The sequence below is a fragment of the Tarenaya hassleriana genome, unplaced genomic scaffold, assembly GCF_000463585.1.
Source record: "Tarenaya hassleriana unplaced genomic scaffold, ASM46358v1 Cleome4, whole genome shotgun sequence".
In the NCBI taxonomy this organism is placed as follows: Eukaryota; Viridiplantae; Streptophyta; class Magnoliopsida; order Brassicales; family Cleomaceae; genus Tarenaya; species Tarenaya hassleriana.
The window spans coordinates 847,915-867,915 of record NW_010966881.1 but is presented as its reverse complement, the minus strand read 5'-3'; the positions used below and the strand labels follow the sequence as shown (position 1 = coordinate 867,915).

Sequence of the window (20,001 nt, the reverse complement as noted above, 5' to 3'; positions counted from 1 at the left end):
TTCTTCAAAAGCCTCTCTCTCTCTCTCTCTCTCTCTCTCTCTCTCTCTCTCTCTCTCTCTTGGGAAGATAGAGAAAAAATGGGAATATATTCACTAGTGACGGGGAGAAGAGGAGCAAGTGGATTTGGGTCTGCTTCCACGGCCGAAGAGGTTTCACAAGGGATTGATGCATCTTCTCTCACCGCCATCATTACAGGTACATATACATATATATGTATGTACATTTATATACTATATGTGTATTACATGTAGAAGATGCATCAATCCTCTAGATACATAAACCACAGTCCTCACGGTTGCAGACTTGCAAATACCAAAAATACCTTGACCGGAGTTCTCAAATTACAAATCCTATAAATTTGTAAGAACAGTGAATTCGTAGAATATTTTTTAGACTCTTTGCTGTATCTTCTCTACGCTACAATTTGGTAATATATATATTTGTAAAATGTAGGAGGGTCGGGAGGAATAGGAAAGGAGACGGCGAGAGTGCTGGCAAAGAGAGGAGCACGTGTCATAATTGGAGCCAGGAACATGGGAGCTGCAGAAAACGCCAAAGCAGAGATCCTCAAACACAACTCCTCCGCACGTGTTACTGTCCTAGAACTCGATCTCTCCTCCATTGCTTCCGTCAGATCTTTTGTCCGCGACTTCGATTCTCTCTCTCTCCCTCTCAACCTCCTCATGTATGTCATCTACCATCTCTCTCTCTCCTTGTTACAAAAAAACCCATAGCCTGCATGTGTACCAAAAGAATCATGCATGCGTGCATGTCATTTGTGTAGCATGTGCATGTGATAAACATATGGCGGTCGTGTTTTGCAGAAACAATGCAGGGATAATGTTCTGTCCATACCAACTGTCTCAAGATGGGATTGAACTTCAATTTGCCACTAATCACATTGGTAATATATATATATATATATATATATCAGCCCTTTTGTTTATTTTTCTTCATATTATTGTCATCCTTTAATTAATTAACAGATTCTTAAGTTTCAGTGCGAACAAAATCAAATATAATTAGGAACTAATGATGTGGGTTTGAATATATATATATATATATAAATATATATGTATAGGTCACTTTCTATTGACAAACTTGCTTCTGGAGAGAATGAAGAAGACGGTGAAAGAGAGCGGTGTCCAAGGAAGGATTGTGAATCTCTCATCCGTCGCGCATATCTATGCATACCCTCATGGCATCCTCTTCGACGATATTAACGACATTTCCTGGTTCATTTTCTTCCTAATCGTATTATATATGTATTGAACTTGGAATACGTATATGTTTTGAAGTAAGCATATACTATGTGTATATGTTTTTTCGTTTAATTGTATATATTGACACGATATTTATATGTTTCTAACTTGTATGATATATATATATATATGTATATGATCAGCTACTCGGACAAGAGAGCATACGGACAATCGAAATTGGCTAACATACTGCACGCAAATGAGCTGTCTCGTCGACTTCAGGTGGCCTTTTTATTAAAAGAATTATCTCCCCATATATGTGCTTGTGTATTTTAAGTGTCTGTAAATATGTAAATAAGACGTAAAAAACACAAAAACTAAAGGATGAGAAATGGGTTTTGGTAGGAAGAGGGAGTGAACATCACAGTGAATTCAGTGCACCCTGGCCTCATCTTCACCAATCTCTTCCAACACACTGCCCTTTTGATGAGTATGCCTTATATACTTGCATACACGCATATATATATATATATATGTATGTGTGTGTGTGTGTGTGTGTTGCCTAATTATATACATTGTCTATTTAATTTCATGTGGTCTGCAGGGTTCTTAAAATTCTTCAGTTTCTTCTTGTGGAAAACCGTACCTCAGGTACTCCTCCTTTTTGACACGTGTTTATAATTATGAATATCAATCAAAATCCTATGAGCAATTTACATGTAAAATTAATATATATGTATATGTGAAACAGGGGGCAGCTACAACATGCTACGTAGCGCTGCATCCAAACATGGAGGGGGAGACAGGGAAATACTATGCAGACTGCAATGAAGTGAGTCCAAGCAAACTAGCAAGAGACCAATCTCTGGCACTTAAGCTTTGGGATTTCAGCATCAAGCTTATCCACTCTGTCTCCATCCACAACCACCATCCCTAACAATCTGCTTTGTACCCCCCAAATCATATATATATATATATATATTACACAACATTATTATCCAACCATACAAACGATTTACAATTCAATTTCACAATTTCCTTGTTTTTCTACTGGTTTTGGCCATGGAAGAACACTTTCTCTACCCACACAGACAAGGTGAGGAAAGAGAGCAGAGAAAAACATACCCCTGCAAGCATCACTACAACCATCGCCTGCATAGTTATGTATGGGCTGAGAAAGAACACCACCGCTATTGCTCCACTCTGCCACACCTTCAGCTGTGCAAATGCTCCTTCCTGTGTTTCAGTTTCACAACCCGGAAAAAAAAAATGATTCTCTGAGAAAGATGTTCCTATTCAATAGTGTGTTATGGAGCGGGAAAGCCAGTTAAAACCGGCGTTCTGTATGTATATATATATTACCGTGTCATCCTTGAAGAGTAATGCAAGCAATGCGCTGATTTGGGTATTCAGCACTCCATCTCCTATGCCTAATAAAGCCGCCATAAGAAGGGGGTATGCAGTGCCTAACGCTCCACTAGTTACCCTGCATAAGATTACGACAATCAACTTTAATGTAGAGGAGCCTTAAGGAACTATGGTATGAGAAATTGAATATCCATCTAGTGAAAACCGAACATGGTTTTTGAGCAAGTAGATAGGGGAGAACGGCATAACGAACCTGTACCCAAGAAGAAGCCAGAGGAAAACAAAAGCCTGAGCAACAGCTCCACCCGAAACTATGAAGGTGATTGATGAAAGCCCAGAAGTAAATCTTCCCGCTGTTATTGAACACTGGATGGATTCAACAAAACGATATGTGTTAGCCTCGTCAAAAGCACTGTATATCGAACATTTTAATCAAGTTAAAAGCCTGTAAGTATTCTTTAGGCTTTTGCCTTCCACACTTACAACAGCATCAAGAGCTCCATAGACTGCCATTGCACCCCCAACACCAGAGACACCAATTGCTGGTGTTACAACATCCTTAGTAAACTCAGCCCTAATGGAAGAAGGCATAATCGTTAGATAATAAAACCATATTCGATAAATCAACAGCTGAAACTACCAGATATTTGGTAGCATTTGCTGTCCAGACAAAGCACTTTAGAAAATGTAGAATTAACAGTCCAAAGCTGAGACTTCGGCATTCAAAACGTATAGGATGATATACAGAAAACAGGTAAATTTTGTTGCTTAAAGATTCCTATTTAGAGGGCAGTATTCACTTTAACAAGAAAAAGATAGAATAACTTAGGCCACCTATACATGCTGATGGCTCCCCCCTAACCAGTCAATAGAGCTAAGGATCCTTGTTAAGAGTCTTACCATGACAACATAGACCCCTGCATGCAAACAATTGTTTATGCTATCCTTTTGATAGCCATAGTAAATGGGGCATGCATTTAGAATTTAGAGTTTGTCAGAGAAATACCAAACAAATGCCTGTTGCAATCCTGAATACGCAAGGAGTGGGACAATCAGCACCATCCGTTTGTTGAGCAGAGGAGTGATTATCATCCTTGGCAGGGAAACCACCGAGTCATAGAATCCAACAGAAGAACCCTTAGCTTCTTTTCCATCTTCTACCTCATTTTTACGAATGAAGCACATTAGTATGATACCCAATGTCATACTAAAGAGAAAGACCACCATCAATAAAGTCGTCCCACTGGTGCTTCCTTCCTGCAGTCACGTTGATGGAGAAATCAATGAAGTTATCCAACTAAAAAGGAAATTTAAATTTGTCACTTGTAAATCAGACATTTCACCTAACTAAGTTGTTAATGTGATATATCCTTCTGATAGTCTAAGAGACAACACTGGTTGTGGTCTTTTTACCAAGAAACAGTAAATTGAATTTGGTCAATCGAAAAGAAAGCCAAATGACAAGGATTAAGGCATCGTTTTCAAACAAGAACTATTTCTCTGGTTGGTTAGAAAGTTATGCTCCCATAATAAGTTACATGCATTAAACAGAAAAGCCGTAACATGGACAGTAATATAGACAGATCAGCTATATTGCAACTATAGACAAGAAATTAATCATATTCAGACAAAACCAAGATGCGGGTAAAGGATTGCTGCTAACGAGAGAACAGTGTATACCTTCCCATCTCTCAGCAAGGCAAGCGTGACAAGATTCCCAAACAACTACAAGAACATTCACAGGGGGATATATCATTAGAAGAGTTTAGGGTATATGCATGGAAGATTCTAAGCTGAACAAAAAGGAAAACCATAAGTGGCAGTGGCCAAGCCAAGTACAATCATGCACCTGGTGGCATGCAAACATAGCCCAAAATTCCCCATTGAATATACCAATTACTGGGCCTTCATGCAAGTTATGATCTCTAGCATGACTTCGTGCAACCGAAGTGAGGTATGTTCCCTAGTTGACAAATTGAATTAAGAACGACTCAGTAACACATACAATACCCTAAAAAAATCAAGAAATGGGAACACACACTGGTACCTGCCCAACCCATATAATCGAAGATGAGAATCCAAGGTACAGAGAGGCTGGTACCATAGTAAACCTTGAAGCAATAAATGAAGTCAAAAGACAGTCTTTGAGTGCAAGAAAGCTTAATATACAATAACATAGGGAGGTGTTCAGAAAGGTGTAGATACCTGACAAGGATCTTAACCCATAAAACAAAGTCATATCTCGAGCATATACAGATCTACAATCAGTTTTATTTTGTTTAGGTCTTCTGTTACTCGTTATCTCTTGCCAAAATCTTGCAGTAAAATTCTAGCCACAACATGAAGTCTTGAAGCATTCCTTACACTGAATGTTGATGCTGTCTAGTTCTTAGTTTCCTTTCTGCCTTTCCATTGAGAGATTAAAGATGAATATACCATTCTTGGAAAGATAGGCCCTCCAAACTAACCATTGGCAACCAGATAGCAGCCTCAAATTCAACAACCGGACCACATAACGGAATCATGTGCGATCTGTTTTCTTATTTTGTAAACTATCCCAAGATGGTTTAAGCAGCTAATGCAATGAAACATAGACTTATAATTCGCCAAATGTGTACTTTCATTCGTATGAATGGTCTACTATAACCAGGTAAAGGTTTTAGATGAGAAAGGGAGCAGATGATGATACCACGACGGCTTCAGATTTGCAGCAACGAATAGCCAATAACCACTAGTTCCTAAAACCAGAGCATTCTTTGAGCCCATTAACCGCACAACCAAGGATGCAACCATGGAGCAGAACATGAAGGAGACATATAATATCCCGAGAGAGATTGTTCCCAGATCCTGAAAAATCAAATGAATCAATATTACAATAACGAATGAGCTTAGCCAATCGTCTTCCAAACAATGGAGGCAGAACCCAGTCTCTGAGCTCTGTAGTCAAATAGTCAAATGAACACTTGCACAATTGAGGATTCTGATATTAAATTTTACAGTATCACTCAGAATCATCAAAACAGTCAAGCTGAGGTAGTGATCAGCTCAGATTTAGAAAGTTGACCAAAATGGGCAGATCATCAGACCTTATTAATGGTGGTTTCGAGGTTCTGAGCGGCACCGTACGCGAGGAAGACGAGCAGAAACGAGATACTGAGGATATGAACATCCCTCGTATAGTTCTTGGGCTGCTCTACCTTCCGATCTCCGACGACCAAAGGAGCCTCCTCGTCAACTCGAGAATCCATGGCGAAGGAATCAGATCCGGGAAAATGGACCAGGAGAGGAGAGAGTAACCCCGGAGAGTGAGGAGGTCAAATCATGTGGAGACGTGAGAGAGTCAATTAACAAAGAGAATAATGGTGGAACATCGGAGATTCTGTTCGGTTGCCAAGAAAGGTAGAGAATCTATTCCGACGAAGAAAGGAAATTCCCCGCCGGATTCAGAATCTTCCTTTTTTCTTTCCTTTCTTCTCCAGATTTCCCGAGAGAGTTGTAGATATTTTCCGACCCGGTTTACCATATGGACAATCCGGTTAACTATCTGATTATGATATTTTGGGCCCAAAACAAGATTAAAAGCCCATTAAAGGGCCCTTACAAAAAATACATGAGCTTATTCAATATAAGCCCAATATTAATACGGCGTCGTTTCTATTATATCTTTTTTATTTGTCCTTTTTCTGAACGTTTCTTCTTTAGCTTATGTCGCGGTGATTAGGGTTTGACATCGTTATCTGAAACAACAATGGCGTCCCCGGCGAAATTCCACTGCTCTGACCATTCATTTCATCTCTCGCTCAATCGCCACCGCGTAATTCCCCTCAAATCTTCGATTCCTTTTTCGCTTCGAACAATATCCAAGTCGAGATCGCCCAGAATTCCCGCCATCAGAGCTTTGTCGTCGAGCCCTAAACCCTCTCTACTCAAAACCACCTGCGTCACCCTCACCGCAGCCGCCGCTCTTTTCTCCGCCTCACTACACTTGGTCAGACCCGCCGTCGCGACTCCGGTGGTGGCTCCTCCGCCGTCGACGGCGGAGCGCGCGGAGGAAGCCGGCGAGGAGGACGAGGTCTCGTTGGAACAGCAGGAGGCGGCTCTCGAGCAGCACCTGGCGAGCAATCCGAACGACGTGGAGGCTCTGCAATCGCTGGTGAAGATCAAATTCCAATCCCAAAAGCTGCGGCAGGCGATAACGATTCTCGACCGTCTGATCGAAATCGAACCCGATGAACACGAATGGCCGGTTTTGAAAGCACAGCTACAGACCTACAATGGCGATTACGACTCGGCGACGAGAGGCTTCGAGGAGATTCTGGCGAAGGACCCATTTCGGGTCGAAGCCTATCACGGGTTGGTAATGGCTTACTCCGATTCGGATTCAAAACTATCGGAGCTAGAGAATAGGATCAATGGGGTGGTGGAAAAGTGCAAGGAAGAGAAGAAGCAGAAAGATCTTCGGGATTTCATGCTGTTGATTGCGCAGATTAGGGTGATAGAGGGAAACCCGATGGAAGCTCTTAGGGTTTATGAGGAGCTGGTGAAGGATGAGCCGGAAGATTTCAGACCGTATCTCTGCCAGGGTTTGATATATACGTTGATGAAGAAGAAAGACGAAGCGGAGAAGCAGTTCGAGCAGTTTCGCAGGTTGGTTCCTGAGAATCATCCGTACATGGAGTACTTTGATTCCAACATGATCAACACTCAGAAGCTTTTCTCAAAGAAACAGTAGAATCTTGAATCTTGATGGCTGGTCCTTGTCGGAAGACAGAGGAATATGTGAATGTAGACCATTTGGTTTTGGTTGGTGTTGTTGTGTTATCGGCGTTTGCGATTGGAAAATTAATTAGTTCAATCGCAATAATTCACAGTAAACAACAAATGAATCTAATCGCACATTTTTTTGCCATTTGCCACTTGATAATAATTTGTGGTGTTTTGTTGAACAAAACTAAAATAATTTCATATTTTTACTAAAAATCGAGAAAATTTCATACAAGTATTGAAATTTTGCATCTATTTTTAATTTGACAACTGAATACATTAAATATTGACACGTGAAAAAAAAAACTCTTGAATTCAAAACAATTATAAATACGATCTTTAAATGTTAACAGTATCTTAATAGTTTTATTCGAAATCAATTTTGTATTTGGATATTAACAATGTCAACATAGTAAATGAGTAAAAAATTGCTTTTAATTTCAAAAAATATATTTTTTCACATTTTCAATATTTAATGCATTTAGTTATCAAATTAAAAAATTGATATATATTTTTTGGAATTTTTTAAAAATAAATTAAATTGATGAAAATTATATATTTAGATTTTGTAATTAATTATTTTTCTAAATTTAATAAATAGTTTTTTATTATAAGTTAAAAAGTTTACAAAAAAATACTTTTCTTCGTCATGTATTTTTTATATAAAAAAATTAACTGATAAATTTCGAATAACAATAACTCCTAATGGCTCACCACTTCACATGTAATTTCTTTATCCACATTTTGCTGTGTGTATGTATATATGTATGTATATGTGGCCATGTATTAAAGCGTCACACAAAACAACAAACCAAACAAACTGCAACAAGTGTCATGTTTGCGGATACTGCGAAAGGAAATAGACGGAAACATATGATTACTTGATAGTCTCGGGCCAAAACTGTGCGCTTTTAACCTTGGAAACACTAGCAAGCACCCCTAACGGCGTTACGTCTCCCGTCACGGTTACCTTCTTTGCTGCGAAGTCCACGTTAAACGACGTTACTCCTGCGATTAAAACAACCTTGTACGTGAACCCTCTGTTTCAAAGAACGGAATTTGATCACAAAAACCTCATAAATAAAACATTTTTTTAGGAGAAAATCCCATAAAAATATATGACTCGGAATTTGTTTGAACTTGTTTTATATACATATTTTAATCGAAAGTAATGTCATATTCGGAATTTACATAGGAAGGTGTTTTCAATTTCAAGAATTAGTGTATTTTTTATCAAAAAAAAAAAAGAATTAGTGTATTTTTTAAACACATTCCAACATTTAGTGTATTTATTTGTTAATATATTTTTTTACACATTTTATAAAATTCGTGATTTTTTTTTATATATATATTTCTTGCTCGTACCTTTCATTCTTGAAAGATGTTTCCGAACTTTCCCGGCACAGCCTTTGCAGTGGAGTGACACTCTCAAAACCACGACCTTAAGGACAAAACAAAAACAAAAGAAGGAACATAGATTTGGATTTCAGACATGATTTTTGGATAAGAAAATATCGATTTTCTTTTTTGAAATAACCTGATCCGATGACGGCTTCTTCTCCTGGGGAGGAGGAGGAGATGTCTGGATTTGAACATCTGGAGTTGTACCATGTGTATCTTCACGATAAGTTTCAGACGGAGAGCTCTTTGTGGGATGGGACACGGTGTTATCCGGAGACAGAACCGGGTCATAATCTAAAAACCCGTCAAAGAAATCGGGTTGCTTCTTCTCCAAGAAAGAAGACGAGAGGTACTTCGAGGCGTTAATTATCAGTCTATCTTCGTTATAACCGAAACCCAGTTTGGTTTTCTCGGGACCATCATCAACCTGGTCGATATACGCCTGAATCGTGTCGGAATCCAGGGACCCATCAGTGAAAACCGGGTCTACCGGTACCGGAACCGGATCGGAATCCACGAACCCATCAAAGAAAACCGGGTCGTCCAACAAGTAACGAGAAGAACCCTGAGGATTTGCAGCAATACAAGCGTTACCAAGACCCGTCTTCTTCTTCTTCTTCTTCTTCTTCTTGGTTGCGTGGTTTTGTTCTTGTGAATTCTGTTGATAATCTCCAGTACTAGGGTTTAAGCCAGGTTTTGGGCTGTGGGAAAGGTGGAGAGAGGAGGAAGAATTAGTGTTTGGAGAGGGCGGAGGAGTGAATCTCCGGCGCCCGCCGAGACGCACGGCCGGGGAAGAGGACGAGGTTTGAGTCATGGTGGGTGGATGATGACTAATTCTTCGGAGGCACAGAACTTGTGATCTAATCTTTGATGACTGATTGACTATATTATGATAAAGTGGTTTGGAATGGAAATACAGTACATGCATCTAGTGTGTGGGGAATTGGCTTCTTCTTTTTTTTTTTTCCCCAATTTTTTCTATCTCATATGCATTTTTATCTCGATAAATATAAAAATTGCGACTACGTATATATATATATATATAATATTTATTTTATAATTTTCTACAAAAGACAGGAATTTATTTGTTATAAGGTGAACAAAATGGATTTTGATGGATTTAAAATTATATTTTATTTGATTTAGTTCAGTTTGGTTTTATTTTTGTTTTACAAAATTGTAACTCACATCTAATTTTTTTTTATTTAACTAGTTTATATTCAGATAAATTTTAAAATAATACAAGTATAGGTTGAATCCGTTTAAACAGTAGATCATGCCATTGCACAGTATATTGACCTAAACTTTGTTTAGGAATTAGAATCATATAACATGTTTCGTGTTTTTTTGTATCATGGATTCGAGAAATCGACTTTTAGAAAACAAAGGAAAGGGTAAGAAGGAATCGTTTGATATATATAGAGACTTTATTCGGATTCTTTAGAAAACCGCGTGGAATATATTTCACTCATTGTGAACATATATATATATATGGATCATCGACAAATAAAATAAAATAATATTTTAGATGTTAATAACAAAAAAACCAAGATAAAAAAAAATAAAAATATCAAGATTATTCCCATCTCTTACGGTATGTTTTGGCGAATCCGATGCTCATGTCACAAACAACCAAACCTCAACCGAATCCAATTCTTATTCTTATGTTCTCTCCCCTTTACTCCCATTATTCCATCCATCTTTTTTTTTCCTCCCACTTTTTGCAATAAAATTTAGTTCCCATCGCCTCAAAATGAAATCTATTTTGTTTGTCTAATATCGTATGTGTTATGTAATATGAATTTGGATCGATCCATATATATATATAAATATATATATATATATATATATATATATATATATTAAAAGATTTAGTTTGTTCCTTAATATATATTTTGAAACATAACGTTATAAAGGAAAAGTTCAAATCTTTTTCATGGAATGATTTTCTTTTTTTGGGTAAAGTGGAATATTATTATTAGTTTTTCTTATAATATATATGGAATATTGTAGAACACATTATATAAGTGCTGATGCTGTGAATATATTATTAATTGAATAATTATGGGATATGCCCATTAAAGTGTCCAAATTCCGGTTAACCAAGTTCGGTTTAATCCAAATTTCATCTATCTGACATTGGTTTCCTGCTCGGTTAAAATCACTAAATCAGTATCAGCTGCGGATCAAACCGGCTTCCGGTTCACTCTTACCGACAGAAGGCCCCGTTCATCGTACTGGGCTTCATGGAAAAGCCCATTAGGAAGGATCTTCCTCTCGTCTGGTTTTGAGGGGCATTACATAAATTCTCCCTCCGTCCCGATTAGGGTTTTGAACTCTCGGAGCTAACTAACTCGAACAGCCGCGGCGGGAACAGCAGTCCAATACCAGCAAGCTCACGATGGGTAAGGCGAAGAACAGATCCATAAATCCTTAATCTGGTTGATGTTCTGTCCGAACATGTGTCTCCCGATTTCTGATGTTTCGTATTTCGATTGGCTTCGTGTTAGCGAGGATTAAGGTTCACGAGCTAAGGGACAAGTCGAAGACGGATCTACTGAATCAGCTTAAGGAACTCAAGGCCGAGCTCGCGCTCCTCCGTGTCGCCAAAGTCACCGGCGGCGCTCCCAACAAGCTCTCTAAAATGTACGTATTTCCCTGTATATAGACGGATACACATGTATACTGTGCATATAGGCGATACGTTTGGACTTGGGATTTCGCACTTTTTGGTTTGGCTTTGATTGCCAATTCGGAAATGTCATTTTTTATGTTAGCTGGCATTTAACCTCGAGATTATATTGATTAAGATACGCGTAGTCCGTTGAATCCAAGGTTATGATCGTATCGATCTGTTTGCTTTGCTATATATGATGATGTAGGTGGTGGAGTTTATGTATAGGTATAGCTTCTGACTGGGTGATGGTGATTCAAATTGTCGATATATTAAATGATATCATGTATATGGATTCCAATCAACCTGACGCTTTTGTTTGATTTGATTATTAATCCGTGTTCCATTCCTATCTGGGCATATCCATTTCACGCTTGTCTCCCATTTTTGTTTTTGTTCATTTCATGATGCAAGAGTAGTTCTTGTTGAATTGTGAACAGTGTTGTCAAATGGCGGAATTGCCTGGTTGATTTCAAGGTAGATGCCATGGGTGTATATAGCGTGGCGTTTATGGCGTTTTCGCCATTGCTTACGCCATAATATCCGCCATAAACCGCCATGACATCCGCCATATATTCATGGCCTATATTTTGTTTGATGCCATGGACCGACCGCCATACGTTATTGATAACACTGATTGTGAATGTTAAGCCTAGCAATAGCATTCCTTCCTTTGAAAGTGTTGATGTGTGTACGCATATGCTTATGCTTTATTCAAACTCTTAAGCATCATTTGTGAAGCTTCTCTTCTCGGTTTGGAATTGACATATGCACCATATAATTACGGTTTTGATCTCCAGCAATGGACCGACCGCCATACGTTATTGATAACACTGATTGTGAATGTTAACCCTAGCAATACCATTCCTTCCTTTGAAAGTGTTGATGTGTGTACGCATATGCTTATGCTTTATTCAAACTCTTAAGCATCATTTGTGAAGCTTCTCTTCTCGGTTTGGAATTGACATATGCACCATATAATTACGGTTTTGATCTCCAGCAAGGTGGTGAGGAAATCCATTGCTCAGGTGTTGACGGTGATTTCTCAGAAGCAAAAATCTGCTCTGAGAGAAGCATACAAGAACAAGAAGTTCCTGCCCCTTGATCTCCGTCCCAAGAAAACCCGCGCTATCAGGAGGCGCCTTACCAAACACCAGGTCCCCGTTTTCCCCACCCTCTTAGGGCAATACATTTTCTTTCTCGTGCCCATGGTCATGAAAACATCAAAACCTAGAATCCATATAGAGCTCGCATATAGATATGCAAAGTATATATTTTTATATACACGAAAAAACCTTTCGATCATATGGTGTGTTCATGTGCCTGATGGTTGCAGGCGTCGTTGAAGACGGAGCGGGAAAAGAAGAGAGATATGTACTTCCCCTTGAGGAAGTACGCTATCAAAGTGTAATCAACTTGGACTGCGTTTGTTTTCTAATGGGAAGATGTTGGGTGTTACTCTTTTATGTTTTTTGTCACAGACTTGGACCTTTTCCGCTTCGGTTTGCAAATTTTTTTTTCACAGTTTTACTCAGTCCAAGTTTCGAACGATTGAAATTGTTGTTGTGTTGCACTGATTTTTTATTGTGTGGCAAAATTGCATTCTCGGGAAGCCACCGCCCGTGGTAAAAAAAACACAGTAGTGTATTGAAGTGATAATAATTGAGAAGAAGGACAAAAAAGAAGCGACCACAGTGGGAGTCGAACCCACGACCTTCTGATCCGAAGTCAGACGCGCTAATCCACTGCGCTATGCGGTCGGTTATGAATGTAATCCGAATAAATATCAATAAGATAATATCATTGTTTTGGATCCTATGGCCCATGGGCTTATGATCATATGAGGCAGGCCTATATAAAGTTTTAATATCTTTTGTAACTCGTTTACTCTTACTACATTGATATTGTTTTATTATAACATTGACAGAACGGGATTCAAGTCAAAGTTCTTCATTAAAATTGAGAAAAAAAGGCAAATCTTCGTTGACATTATCGATCCATATGAGTCGGTCCAATGATTTAATATCTGTATGGGAAAATGAGAGATTGAGAATACATGTACAAAACAAGAGAGGTTTGATTTAGAAAGATTTATGTATAATCATTTATAAATTATATATAAATAAATTAATAGGTTTTATCTGCAAAAAAAAAAAACAATTTTAGTTCGGGATTTGGTTAATAATCACACGCCGATTTACCTCTCTCTCCATCCAGCATCCACCGGAAAAAATATCTTTATATTTATTGAATCTGGACCGTTGGTTTGAAACAAACAAATCTTGGCCGTCGAAAAAGTTTTCCTTTCTCTTTATGGCTCTATAGATCTGGGCAGAGCTTATTTTCTCGATAAACCAAGAGAAGTTAGGTCAAAACTGTTTCGATTTGGGCGACCTGTCGGATTTTCAGGTATGGTTCCGATCTAATTTCTACAAACTCTGGCATGATTAGAGCTTCTGTTCTATTTCCTTTGCTTCTCGATCGCTTTCTCGATGTGTTCCTTGCGTGTTGTCGTTTGCTGGGTTGCAAATTTTAATCCATGTTCAGATCCGTCTGGTTTCATTACGGAAATTATCGATCTGTTATTCGGACAGGAATCTTACGGCATCGATGTGATGTTTCTGTGTTTCCGTTTGCGATTGTTCTTTGCGAGTTTTTTGGCTGAATTTTTCGCACTGTTCTACTGTCAAAGTTTCTTTCAAAGTATAATTTTGGCGGTTTCAGCCTTTATATTGGGAAAGGCAATAACTTGATGTGGATAAGCTGTGTAGATTGGTGTGTGGGTTGTGCTCAAAATTCATGCTTTTTATACTTGTCGCCCATGAGTTTTCTTCGATGGTGTTTTGAATATTGAGTGTTGTCTAACTTTGATGATGTAGAATTTGTTCAGTCCCCACCTTTCCATGACAAATTTAAAGCTGTTGATACGCTGTTTTGTCTCTGTTGATTGAATTGTCTGTTTATTGTAGCTTGAAGATGCCTCGCTACGATGATCGGTACAGCAGTACACGTCTCTATGTCGGGCACTTGTCATCTCGAACACGATCACGAGACCTGGAGCAGCTCTTCGCCAAATATGGAAGGTAATTTACTTGCTTCCGTAATTCCATTTGTGCTGTTTTGGCAGTTATGCACTGCACCTCTCTGTGCTTTTCTGTGGGAAATCAATTGGCTGCTGCTCTTTATGTTTTATTTGTGTTTCTGTTGAAAGGATCGAGCTTTATCTTCAAAATCATGTATAGACAGTCATAGATACTGAAGTGCATCCAATTTCTAGGATATTATCCTCTTTGTCTTCAATTTTTTGCCCTAAATCTTTTTTTTTTTTTGCGTTGCACAGTATATTTTGACAGGCCTTTGTGGGTTAAGAGTTTCTTTGCTTTTTCAATTAACATGTCTGGTTACTGAATTTTCCTCGAGTCATGGTATGCTGGCTGCCTTCCAGGACTAAACTAGGCCTGGATTATGGTTGAATATTTGAGTTATTCTATATTCGTTAAATTATATGGGTGGGAGTGATCTGGCCCAAAGTGTACCGTATTTTAACTCGAATGATCTTGTTGAAGGTTTCTTGGCTATTGCCTGAACTGGCGGTTTATGGTGAGATGGTCCCCTTGGTGGAAATTCTTTCATGGTGTATAGGGGGACTTTGGCGGTTCTGTTTGTAATGTTATTGCGTGTTTTAATGGTGAAATGGCAACAAATCTCAATCTGGTGTTTTGTTCGCTGTGATGGTGAAGTATCATACACTAGCTGCAGTAGCAGTACTTAAAGTAACGATGGCCTTACTGTTTCAATGGCAACCATTTCCGCAGAGTACGAGATGTGGATATGAAGCGTGACTATGCCTTTGTCGTAAGTAGTACTGCCCACTTAGCTTCTTCTATTTTAAAGACAAGCTTGGTCCTTAGAACTTCCTTTTTCATAACCGGTTTGTTTAACTGTCTCCCGATGTACGTCTCTCTTCTGTTTGGATTTCTGTGTTCACCTTTTCATCCCAGGATTTTAGCGATCCTCGAGATGCTGATGATGCTAGGCATCGATTGGATGGAAGGGATTTTGACGGAAGCCGTATCATTGTGGAATTCGCCAGAGGGGTAAAGCTAAGCTTCTTTATAAAGTCCTACAATGGTAGATCTGCTTTATGTTAATTATAAATCTTCGAGTAATGTCTCTCATTTGCTCGCTTGGGGTTTTATCGTTATAGACACCTCGTGGTTCCCGAGAATATTCGAGCAGAGGCCCTCCTCCAGGAACAGGCCGTTGCTTCAACTGCGGTGTTGATGGCCACTGGGCCCGAGATTGCACGGCTGGTGACTGGAAGAACAAGTGTTACCGCTGTGGAGAGAGAGGTCACATCGAGAGGAATTGCAAGAATAGTCCCAAGAAGCTTAGGTATCATCCTTCGATCACTGCACCGATCTAGAATGGAGGTTCTTGATTTTCTTACATGGACTGCTCACTGTGTTTTGGTCGAATTTCAGGCGGGACCAAAGTTACTCAAGATCACCTGTTAGGTCTCGTTCTCCTCCTCGTCGTAGAAGAAGCCGCACCAGGAGCAGAAGCAGAAGCAGGAGCAGAAGCTACAGCCGTGGCCGGAGCTACAGGTCTTACTCTTCTTGTTATCATACCAACTGATGTATACTATCACCCGTTTTCGCGGGTCTGACTCAGTTTCTTCCTCATTTGGTTTCCCAGTCGTTCAAGATCCCCGGTTAGGAGAGAAAGGAGCCCCGAACCCGTTGAGAGAACCAGAAGTCCCGAGCCAGTGACCAACAACTCGCCACCACCCAAGGACAGGAAGCGTAGCCCAACTCCCGAGGGAGGCAGCCCGGGCGAAAAGTACAGTCCTCGAGAGAACGGGCAGAGCCCTTCAAGCCCCGGAAGAGGCAACGATGATGCCGCCAATGGAGCCAACGGACGGGACCACAGCCGTAGCCCCAGCCCGAGAGAGGACCGCAGCCCGGTGGAGGACGATTATCAGTGAGGAGCAAATCTTCTGACACACCATGTCCAACTGTGGTTTCGATGAGTTGTGATGGTTTCTAGAACTGTAATGTTTTTTTTCTCCCCTTGAACCTCCGACTTGGTCTGCTTGCATGAATTATATTGTCTGGTTTCAACTTTGGATTAAGCCTTATATATATTGCTTCAGATGTTTTGTGTTTAATCCGTTTCTGCTTTTGGGCTTAATATTTGCATTCTTTTGTTATTTGGTAAGCTAGAAAATCCACTGTTTCATTCTCTAAGATCTCGTGAATGACCTCATCTAAGCCACCAGATCAAGGTTGCTAACAGAAACACCAACTCGCTGTGCAGTGTAGTATCATTCGTTCCAATTACTTCATCATCAATCGTAAACAGGGGTTTGTTCTTTCTGAGATCCAGAACTCTGACTTTGCCTTTGGAACCTAATAATCCACATACATAGCATGTTCATGTAAATAGATTCCGTGCGTGTCGCTCATCTTTTCACGCTAAGGGCTTTTTACTTTGGTAGCAAAATTAAATGGGCCTTTTATGAATCTATTGCCTATTGGGCTGAGATTGAATTGTGGGTTTTGGGAGTGAAAAGATCCCAAGTTCTAGTCGTCTAGGGCTCTTCCGTTGCGGTTCGCATTCCGATAAGCCGACGGCGGTCGCCCCCTGAGTGAGATTCTGACTCGAAAATGGTACGCATCGTTAGTTTTCAGCCGACGTTTGTTCTCTGCGGTTCGGTAATTTCGGTCTGGTATTCTTCAATTTTCGTCTGTTGTCATCAGAATCAGCGAGAGTGTGAGGGATTTTTGCATGCCCATCGTCAAAAGCTTCAATCTTTTTTAGGGATTTGTAAGAGGGCATGTGTGTGGAAGAAGGGTTTCTGGGTGTGATTGCACTGAGAATCGCGTTGCCTCGTTAAATGATCTGTTCATAAGCCTATGAGCGGGCTTAGCTCTCGAAGAAGAAAGTTGGATGAATCACCACGATCTGTCTCCTCTGGAAAGATTTACCCTTCTGCGATCGTCTTTTAGTTCGGTCTTGGAGCTGTATCTTGCTTTTGGCACATCTTTCATCTTTTTATTATTGTGGCCATTTTTTTTCATCCTTCACATATATAAGAAGTCAATCTCTGTTTTGTAGGAAGCATTATAATTGAAATTTTCAACATGAAAAAAAGCCCCATATCATAAGGAATGAGGATGAAGATGTAGTCGTAATGAACAATTATAACGAAACTACAAATAAAACTAAATGTTACGTTCCCCCATCCGGCCACAATCCGATACAAGAGTCTTTCAAGAACATTGAGAACCCTTCGCTTATAGCTAAGAGCCAATAAAAGTCTCCCACGCCACTGGAGCTCCGTCTCTCCCCCCAACGGACGACGGCACCAGAGAGAAGGAAATCAACAAGTAAACCCCTTTCATTGCTAATATGATTTGTCTAAGAAACAACATTGGAATTCTGAAGCAGCAGCAGCAGCTTGTGACCTCTAATGCACATGCAATTTTTGTGAACAAGCACGTGGGATCTCTTAGCATGGCTTTATAGAACACATTTCGAAGACAAAGGGAAACAAACCCTGACGACATCAACAATTTCTGCTCGTAAATAGCTCAACAAGCTAACTATGGGTACCATAAGATTCCGTTCTACCGTATTTTCAATTCTTTGGTTGATTTTCTCCTGCAACTTTGCAAATACCGAATGCACACACAATTATCTATTACTAAAAATGCACGAATATGACCGATGACATGAACGGATGACATGACAATGAGACAAATGTAGCAGTTACCAGCTCAAACTTACCACCTTCAAGCACCTGCATCAACATGGAAACGTTGAGGTATATGATTTGAATTGCTGCTGCTTCAGAATTCCTAGACCCATTACTAATTGCTTTTCTTAGACTATTAGAACTAAAAGGAACTTGTTGATTCCCCAAAATCTCATCTGGTGATAACGTAACCTCAGCCAACTTGAGAGAATCACCTCCAGATTGCTCCATGGCATGATTTAACCTTTAATATGGACATTACTACTTGCAGGAGCTTCTACGTCAGAAATGAGATGAGGATGAAGCAGCCAGAGAGGGAACCACGATATGTTATTACGCTACCTGTCAAATCCAGAAGATCATGGAGTCAAGATGATTAAAACAGACTGTGAATCCGAATATCGCTGTTCAGTCAAAATCACTTCTTAAAACCCACCTAACTACCCAAAAAAAAAAGAAACTTTATTCAGGCACCTCAAGCAGCATTTCCTGATACAGCTGCCTCCTAATGCAAAAGATAAAAAAATGAATCAAGAGTTGAACATATTAGTTTTTCCGAGCAAAGCACGACATGTCAAAGGTGCTTACATTGCCAATATTTGGCTTCCCAGATGCATCTGAAGATGAGTTTGATAAAGGTTTAGAAAACCTGAAGATAGGAAAGCGAACCGATTAAAAGATCAGCTACCCACAAGAGTAAAAGCCTTGGCTTGCTATTCGGATGAGCTACACGATCAGTATATAGGATAACAGATTATTGATTACATGAAAAAGTACCTTAATGCTCTAGCTTTACGTTTCTCTTCTTCAGCAGAATCAGTTTTGGTATCTGCTCCAAATCTGGCCATCCTAGCTTTCTTCTTTGCTGCTCCAACAGAGGGTGCAGACGATACAGGAAGCCCAAACCTATGAGAAACATAACATGAGGGTAAAATTCTTTACTTTGTAATCGAAAAAGAACGAGCAAAACCACCGATATGTTCAACTTCAATGCTATGTAATTACGATGAGAAAGATTGTAATAAAAAAAAGGTAGCATGGTCGCAAAACCTCTCAGCCCTAGCTTTTCGCTTCAGCTCCTCAGCTTTCTTCGATGGCTCTGAGTCATTCACAACAGTTGCGGTTCCAAATCTGCATCAGAAGCTCAAAATAAGTTCCAATATCGCCGTCATAAGTTTGCCAAACAGGCGACAATAGCAATGCTCAATCCTCCCATACAATATGCTCGTGTTTCTCTCGCAATAGCATAATTCTAAAACAGCGAGCAGGCAATCACTTCTACTGAAACACAGAAAGTCCTAGCTCTCCACAGACCTCAAAATGCGACCCAAAATAGCAAACCAGAAAAAAAAAATCGAGAATAGGAGAATCCGGAACTATTCCACTAACCTCTCTGCGCGAGAATTCCGTTTCTCTTCCTCCGTAAGCTGCACAGGCAAACCGAACCTCTCAGCACGTCGGATCTTCTTCTGGATATTATTGACGGGGGATTTATCCCCGGAACTTGCGCCAGCCAAGGCTTCGCAAACCTTCGCCACATCTCCGTCCTTCTTTTCACCTCCCGATGCTGATACCGCTACGGCCTCGGTGACGGAAGCGTCCTCGACAAGATCTGATTCCGCCGAATTGAGATCCACCATCTTCTTAGGGTTTCCACCGGAGGAAAATTCTCCGCCGTTCTCCGCCGTGACCGTGACCGTATCGTCGTTGCTCGCCATGGAAACCGTTTCTCCGTTCAAAGACAGGCGCTTGAAGAGAGAGACCTTTGAGGTATTTCGCCCTTCAGAAGTCGAGTCGGTAAAGAAGACGGGTCGAATCTGAGGTACTAGCG

General features: G+C 39.9%; 7 protein-coding genes and 1 non-coding gene across 12 annotated transcripts; 4 read left to right on the top strand and 4 right to left on the bottom strand.

The window, feature by feature from the left end:
* The first annotated feature begins 4 nt into the window (after positions 1-4).
* LOC104823251 (short-chain dehydrogenase TIC 32, chloroplastic-like) lies at positions 5-2,253 on the top strand. Its single transcript, XM_010554726.2, has 8 exons — positions 5-196; positions 455-686; positions 826-905; positions 1,083-1,236; positions 1,407-1,485; positions 1,609-1,693; positions 1,808-1,854; positions 1,955-2,253. Exons 1-8 carry the CDS (start codon positions 79-81, stop codon positions 2,138-2,140), a joined length of 981 nt encoding a protein of 326 aa, XP_010553028.1. The 5' UTR covers positions 5-78; the 3' UTR covers positions 2,141-2,253.
* Positions 2,183-6,054, bottom strand: LOC104823252 (UNC93-like protein 3). The gene is made up of 10 exons (XM_010554727.1): positions 5,658-6,054; positions 5,261-5,418; positions 4,619-4,682; positions 4,421-4,534; positions 4,252-4,296; positions 3,578-3,828; positions 3,055-3,145; positions 2,825-2,937; positions 2,566-2,689; positions 2,183-2,439 (listed from the first exon to the last, which is right to left on the bottom strand). Exons 1-10 carry the CDS (start codon positions 5,817-5,819, stop codon positions 2,251-2,253), a joined length of 1,311 nt encoding a protein of 436 aa, XP_010553029.1. The 5' UTR covers positions 5,820-6,054; the 3' UTR covers positions 2,183-2,250.
* Positions 6,055-6,262: 208 nt separating this feature from the next.
* Positions 6,263-7,480, top strand: LOC104823250 (protein SLOW GREEN 1, chloroplastic). Its single transcript, XM_010554725.2, has one exon. The coding sequence runs from the start codon at positions 6,320-6,322 to the stop codon at positions 7,301-7,303; it is 984 nt and encodes a 327-aa protein (XP_010553027.1). The 5' UTR covers positions 6,263-6,319; the 3' UTR covers positions 7,304-7,480.
* A 607-nt stretch (positions 7,481-8,087) lies between these two features.
* LOC104824508 (protein SODIUM POTASSIUM ROOT DEFECTIVE 1) lies at positions 8,088-9,550 on the bottom strand. The gene is made up of 3 exons (XM_010556612.1): positions 8,873-9,550; positions 8,701-8,776; positions 8,088-8,343 (listed from the first exon to the last, which is right to left on the bottom strand). Exons 1-3 carry the CDS (start codon positions 9,548-9,550, stop codon positions 8,213-8,215), a joined length of 885 nt encoding a protein of 294 aa, XP_010554914.1. The 3' UTR covers positions 8,088-8,212.
* A 1,480-nt stretch (positions 9,551-11,030) lies between these two features.
* Positions 11,031-12,987, top strand: LOC104823249 (60S ribosomal protein L35-4-like). Its single transcript, XM_010554724.1, has 4 exons — positions 11,031-11,141; positions 11,247-11,382; positions 12,411-12,567; positions 12,747-12,987. Exons 1-4 carry the CDS (start codon positions 11,138-11,140, stop codon positions 12,819-12,821), a joined length of 372 nt encoding a protein of 123 aa, XP_010553026.1. The 5' UTR covers positions 11,031-11,137; the 3' UTR covers positions 12,822-12,987.
* Positions 12,988-13,096: 109 nt separating this feature from the next.
* Positions 13,097-13,170, bottom strand: TRNAR-UCG. The gene has a single exon. It is a non-coding gene; the product is annotated as a tRNA-Arg (tRNA).
* Positions 13,171-13,711: 541 nt separating this feature from the next.
* Positions 13,712-16,580, top strand: LOC104823247 (serine/arginine-rich splicing factor RS2Z33-like). Of its 4 annotated transcripts, none has more exons than XM_010554720.1 (7): positions 13,712-13,819; positions 14,380-14,493; positions 15,226-15,265; positions 15,412-15,507; positions 15,618-15,805; positions 15,895-16,017; positions 16,109-16,580. In XM_010554720.1, exons 2-7 carry the CDS (start codon positions 14,387-14,389, stop codon positions 16,395-16,397), a joined length of 843 nt encoding a protein of 280 aa, XP_010553022.1. In that variant the 5' UTR covers positions 13,712-13,819; positions 14,380-14,386; the 3' UTR covers positions 16,398-16,580. The 4 variants fall into 4 exon arrangements, with proteins under 4 accessions (XP_010553022.1, XP_010553023.1, XP_010553025.1 ...); XM_010554721.2 differs by lacking the exon at positions 13,712-13,819 and adding an exon at positions 13,913-14,022; XM_010554723.1 differs by lacking the exon at positions 13,712-13,819 and adding an exon at positions 14,977-15,010 and having other exon boundaries at positions 14,406-14,493.
* Positions 16,581-17,557: 977 nt separating this feature from the next.
* On the bottom strand, positions 17,558-19,985 carry LOC104823246 (protein MODIFIER OF SNC1 11-like). 2 transcript variants are annotated; one of them, XM_010554718.1, is made up of 6 exons: positions 19,560-19,985; positions 19,221-19,301; positions 18,948-19,076; positions 18,759-18,819; positions 18,607-18,675; positions 17,558-18,512 (listed from the first exon to the last, which is right to left on the bottom strand). In XM_010554718.1, exons 1-5 carry the CDS (start codon positions 19,886-19,888, stop codon positions 18,646-18,648), a joined length of 630 nt encoding a protein of 209 aa, XP_010553020.1. In that variant the 5' UTR covers positions 19,889-19,985; the 3' UTR covers positions 17,558-18,512; positions 18,607-18,645. The 2 variants fall into 2 exon arrangements, with proteins under 2 accessions (XP_010553020.1, XP_010553021.1); XM_010554719.1 differs by lacking the exon at positions 18,607-18,675.
* Between the last annotated feature and the right edge of the window lie 16 nt (positions 19,986-20,001).

Bases quoted from the DNA above. Each gene is read 5' to 3' on its own strand.
- LOC104823251 (XM_010554726.2), top strand. From the start codon at position 79: ATGGGAATATATTCACTAGTGACGGGGAGAAGAGGAGCAAGTGGATTT. The intron at 197-454 runs GTACATATACAT...TGTAAAATGTAG, and splicing joins TCTCACCGCCATCATTACAG to GAGGGTCGGGAGGAATAGGA. The intron at 687-825 runs GTATGTCATCTA...CGTGTTTTGCAG, and splicing joins CTCCCTCTCAACCTCCTCAT to AAACAATGCAGGGATAATGT.
- LOC104823252 (XM_010554727.1), bottom strand. From the start codon at position 5,819: ATGGATTCTCGAGTTGACGAGGAGGCTCCTTTGGTCGTCGGAGATCGG. The intron at 4,297-4,420 runs GTGCATGATTGT...ATGTTCTTGTAG, and splicing joins CTATGTTTGCATGCCACCAG to TTGTTTGGGAATCTTGTCAC. The intron at 2,690-2,824 runs GTTCGTTATGCC...AATCTTATGCAG, and splicing joins TGGCTTCTTCTTGGGTACAG to GGTAACTAGTGGAGCGTTAG.
- LOC104823250 (XM_010554725.2), top strand. From the start codon at position 6,320: ATGGCGTCCCCGGCGAAATTCCACTGCTCTGACCATTCATTTCATCTC.
- LOC104824508 (XM_010556612.1), bottom strand. From the start codon at position 9,550: ATGACTCAAACCTCGTCCTCTTCCCCGGCCGTGCGTCTCGGCGGGCGC. The intron at 8,777-8,872 runs GTTATTTCAAAA...TTTGTCCTTAAG, and splicing joins AGAAGCCGTCATCGGATCAG to GTCGTGGTTTTGAGAGTGTC. The intron at 8,344-8,700 runs GTACGAGCAAGA...TTTTAATCGCAG, and splicing joins ACATCTTTCAAGAATGAAAG to GAGTAACGTCGTTTAACGTG.
- LOC104823249 (XM_010554724.1), top strand. The intron at 11,383-12,410 runs GTACGTATTTCC...TTTGATCTCCAG, and splicing joins CCCAACAAGCTCTCTAAAAT to CAAGGTGGTGAGGAAATCCA. The intron at 12,568-12,746 runs GTCCCCGTTTTC...TGATGGTTGCAG, and splicing joins GGCGCCTTACCAAACACCAG to GCGTCGTTGAAGACGGAGCG.
- LOC104823247 (XM_010554720.1), top strand. From the start codon at position 14,387: ATGCCTCGCTACGATGATCGGTACAGCAGTACACGTCTCTATGTCGGG. The intron at 15,266-15,411 runs GTAAGTAGTACT...TTTTCATCCCAG, and splicing joins AGCGTGACTATGCCTTTGTC to GATTTTAGCGATCCTCGAGA. The intron at 15,806-15,894 runs GTATCATCCTTC...GTCGAATTTCAG, and splicing joins AATAGTCCCAAGAAGCTTAG to GCGGGACCAAAGTTACTCAA.
- LOC104823246 (XM_010554718.1), bottom strand. From the start codon at position 19,888: ATGGCGAGCAACGACGATACGGTCACGGTCACGGCGGAGAACGGCGGA. The intron at 19,302-19,559 runs GTTAGTGGAATA...CTTCTGATGCAG, and splicing joins CGGAATTCTCGCGCAGAGAG to ATTTGGAACCGCAACTGTTG. The intron at 18,676-18,758 runs GTAAGCACCTTT...CTTTTGCATTAG, and splicing joins GGAAGCCAAATATTGGCAAT to GAGGCAGCTGTATCAGGAAA.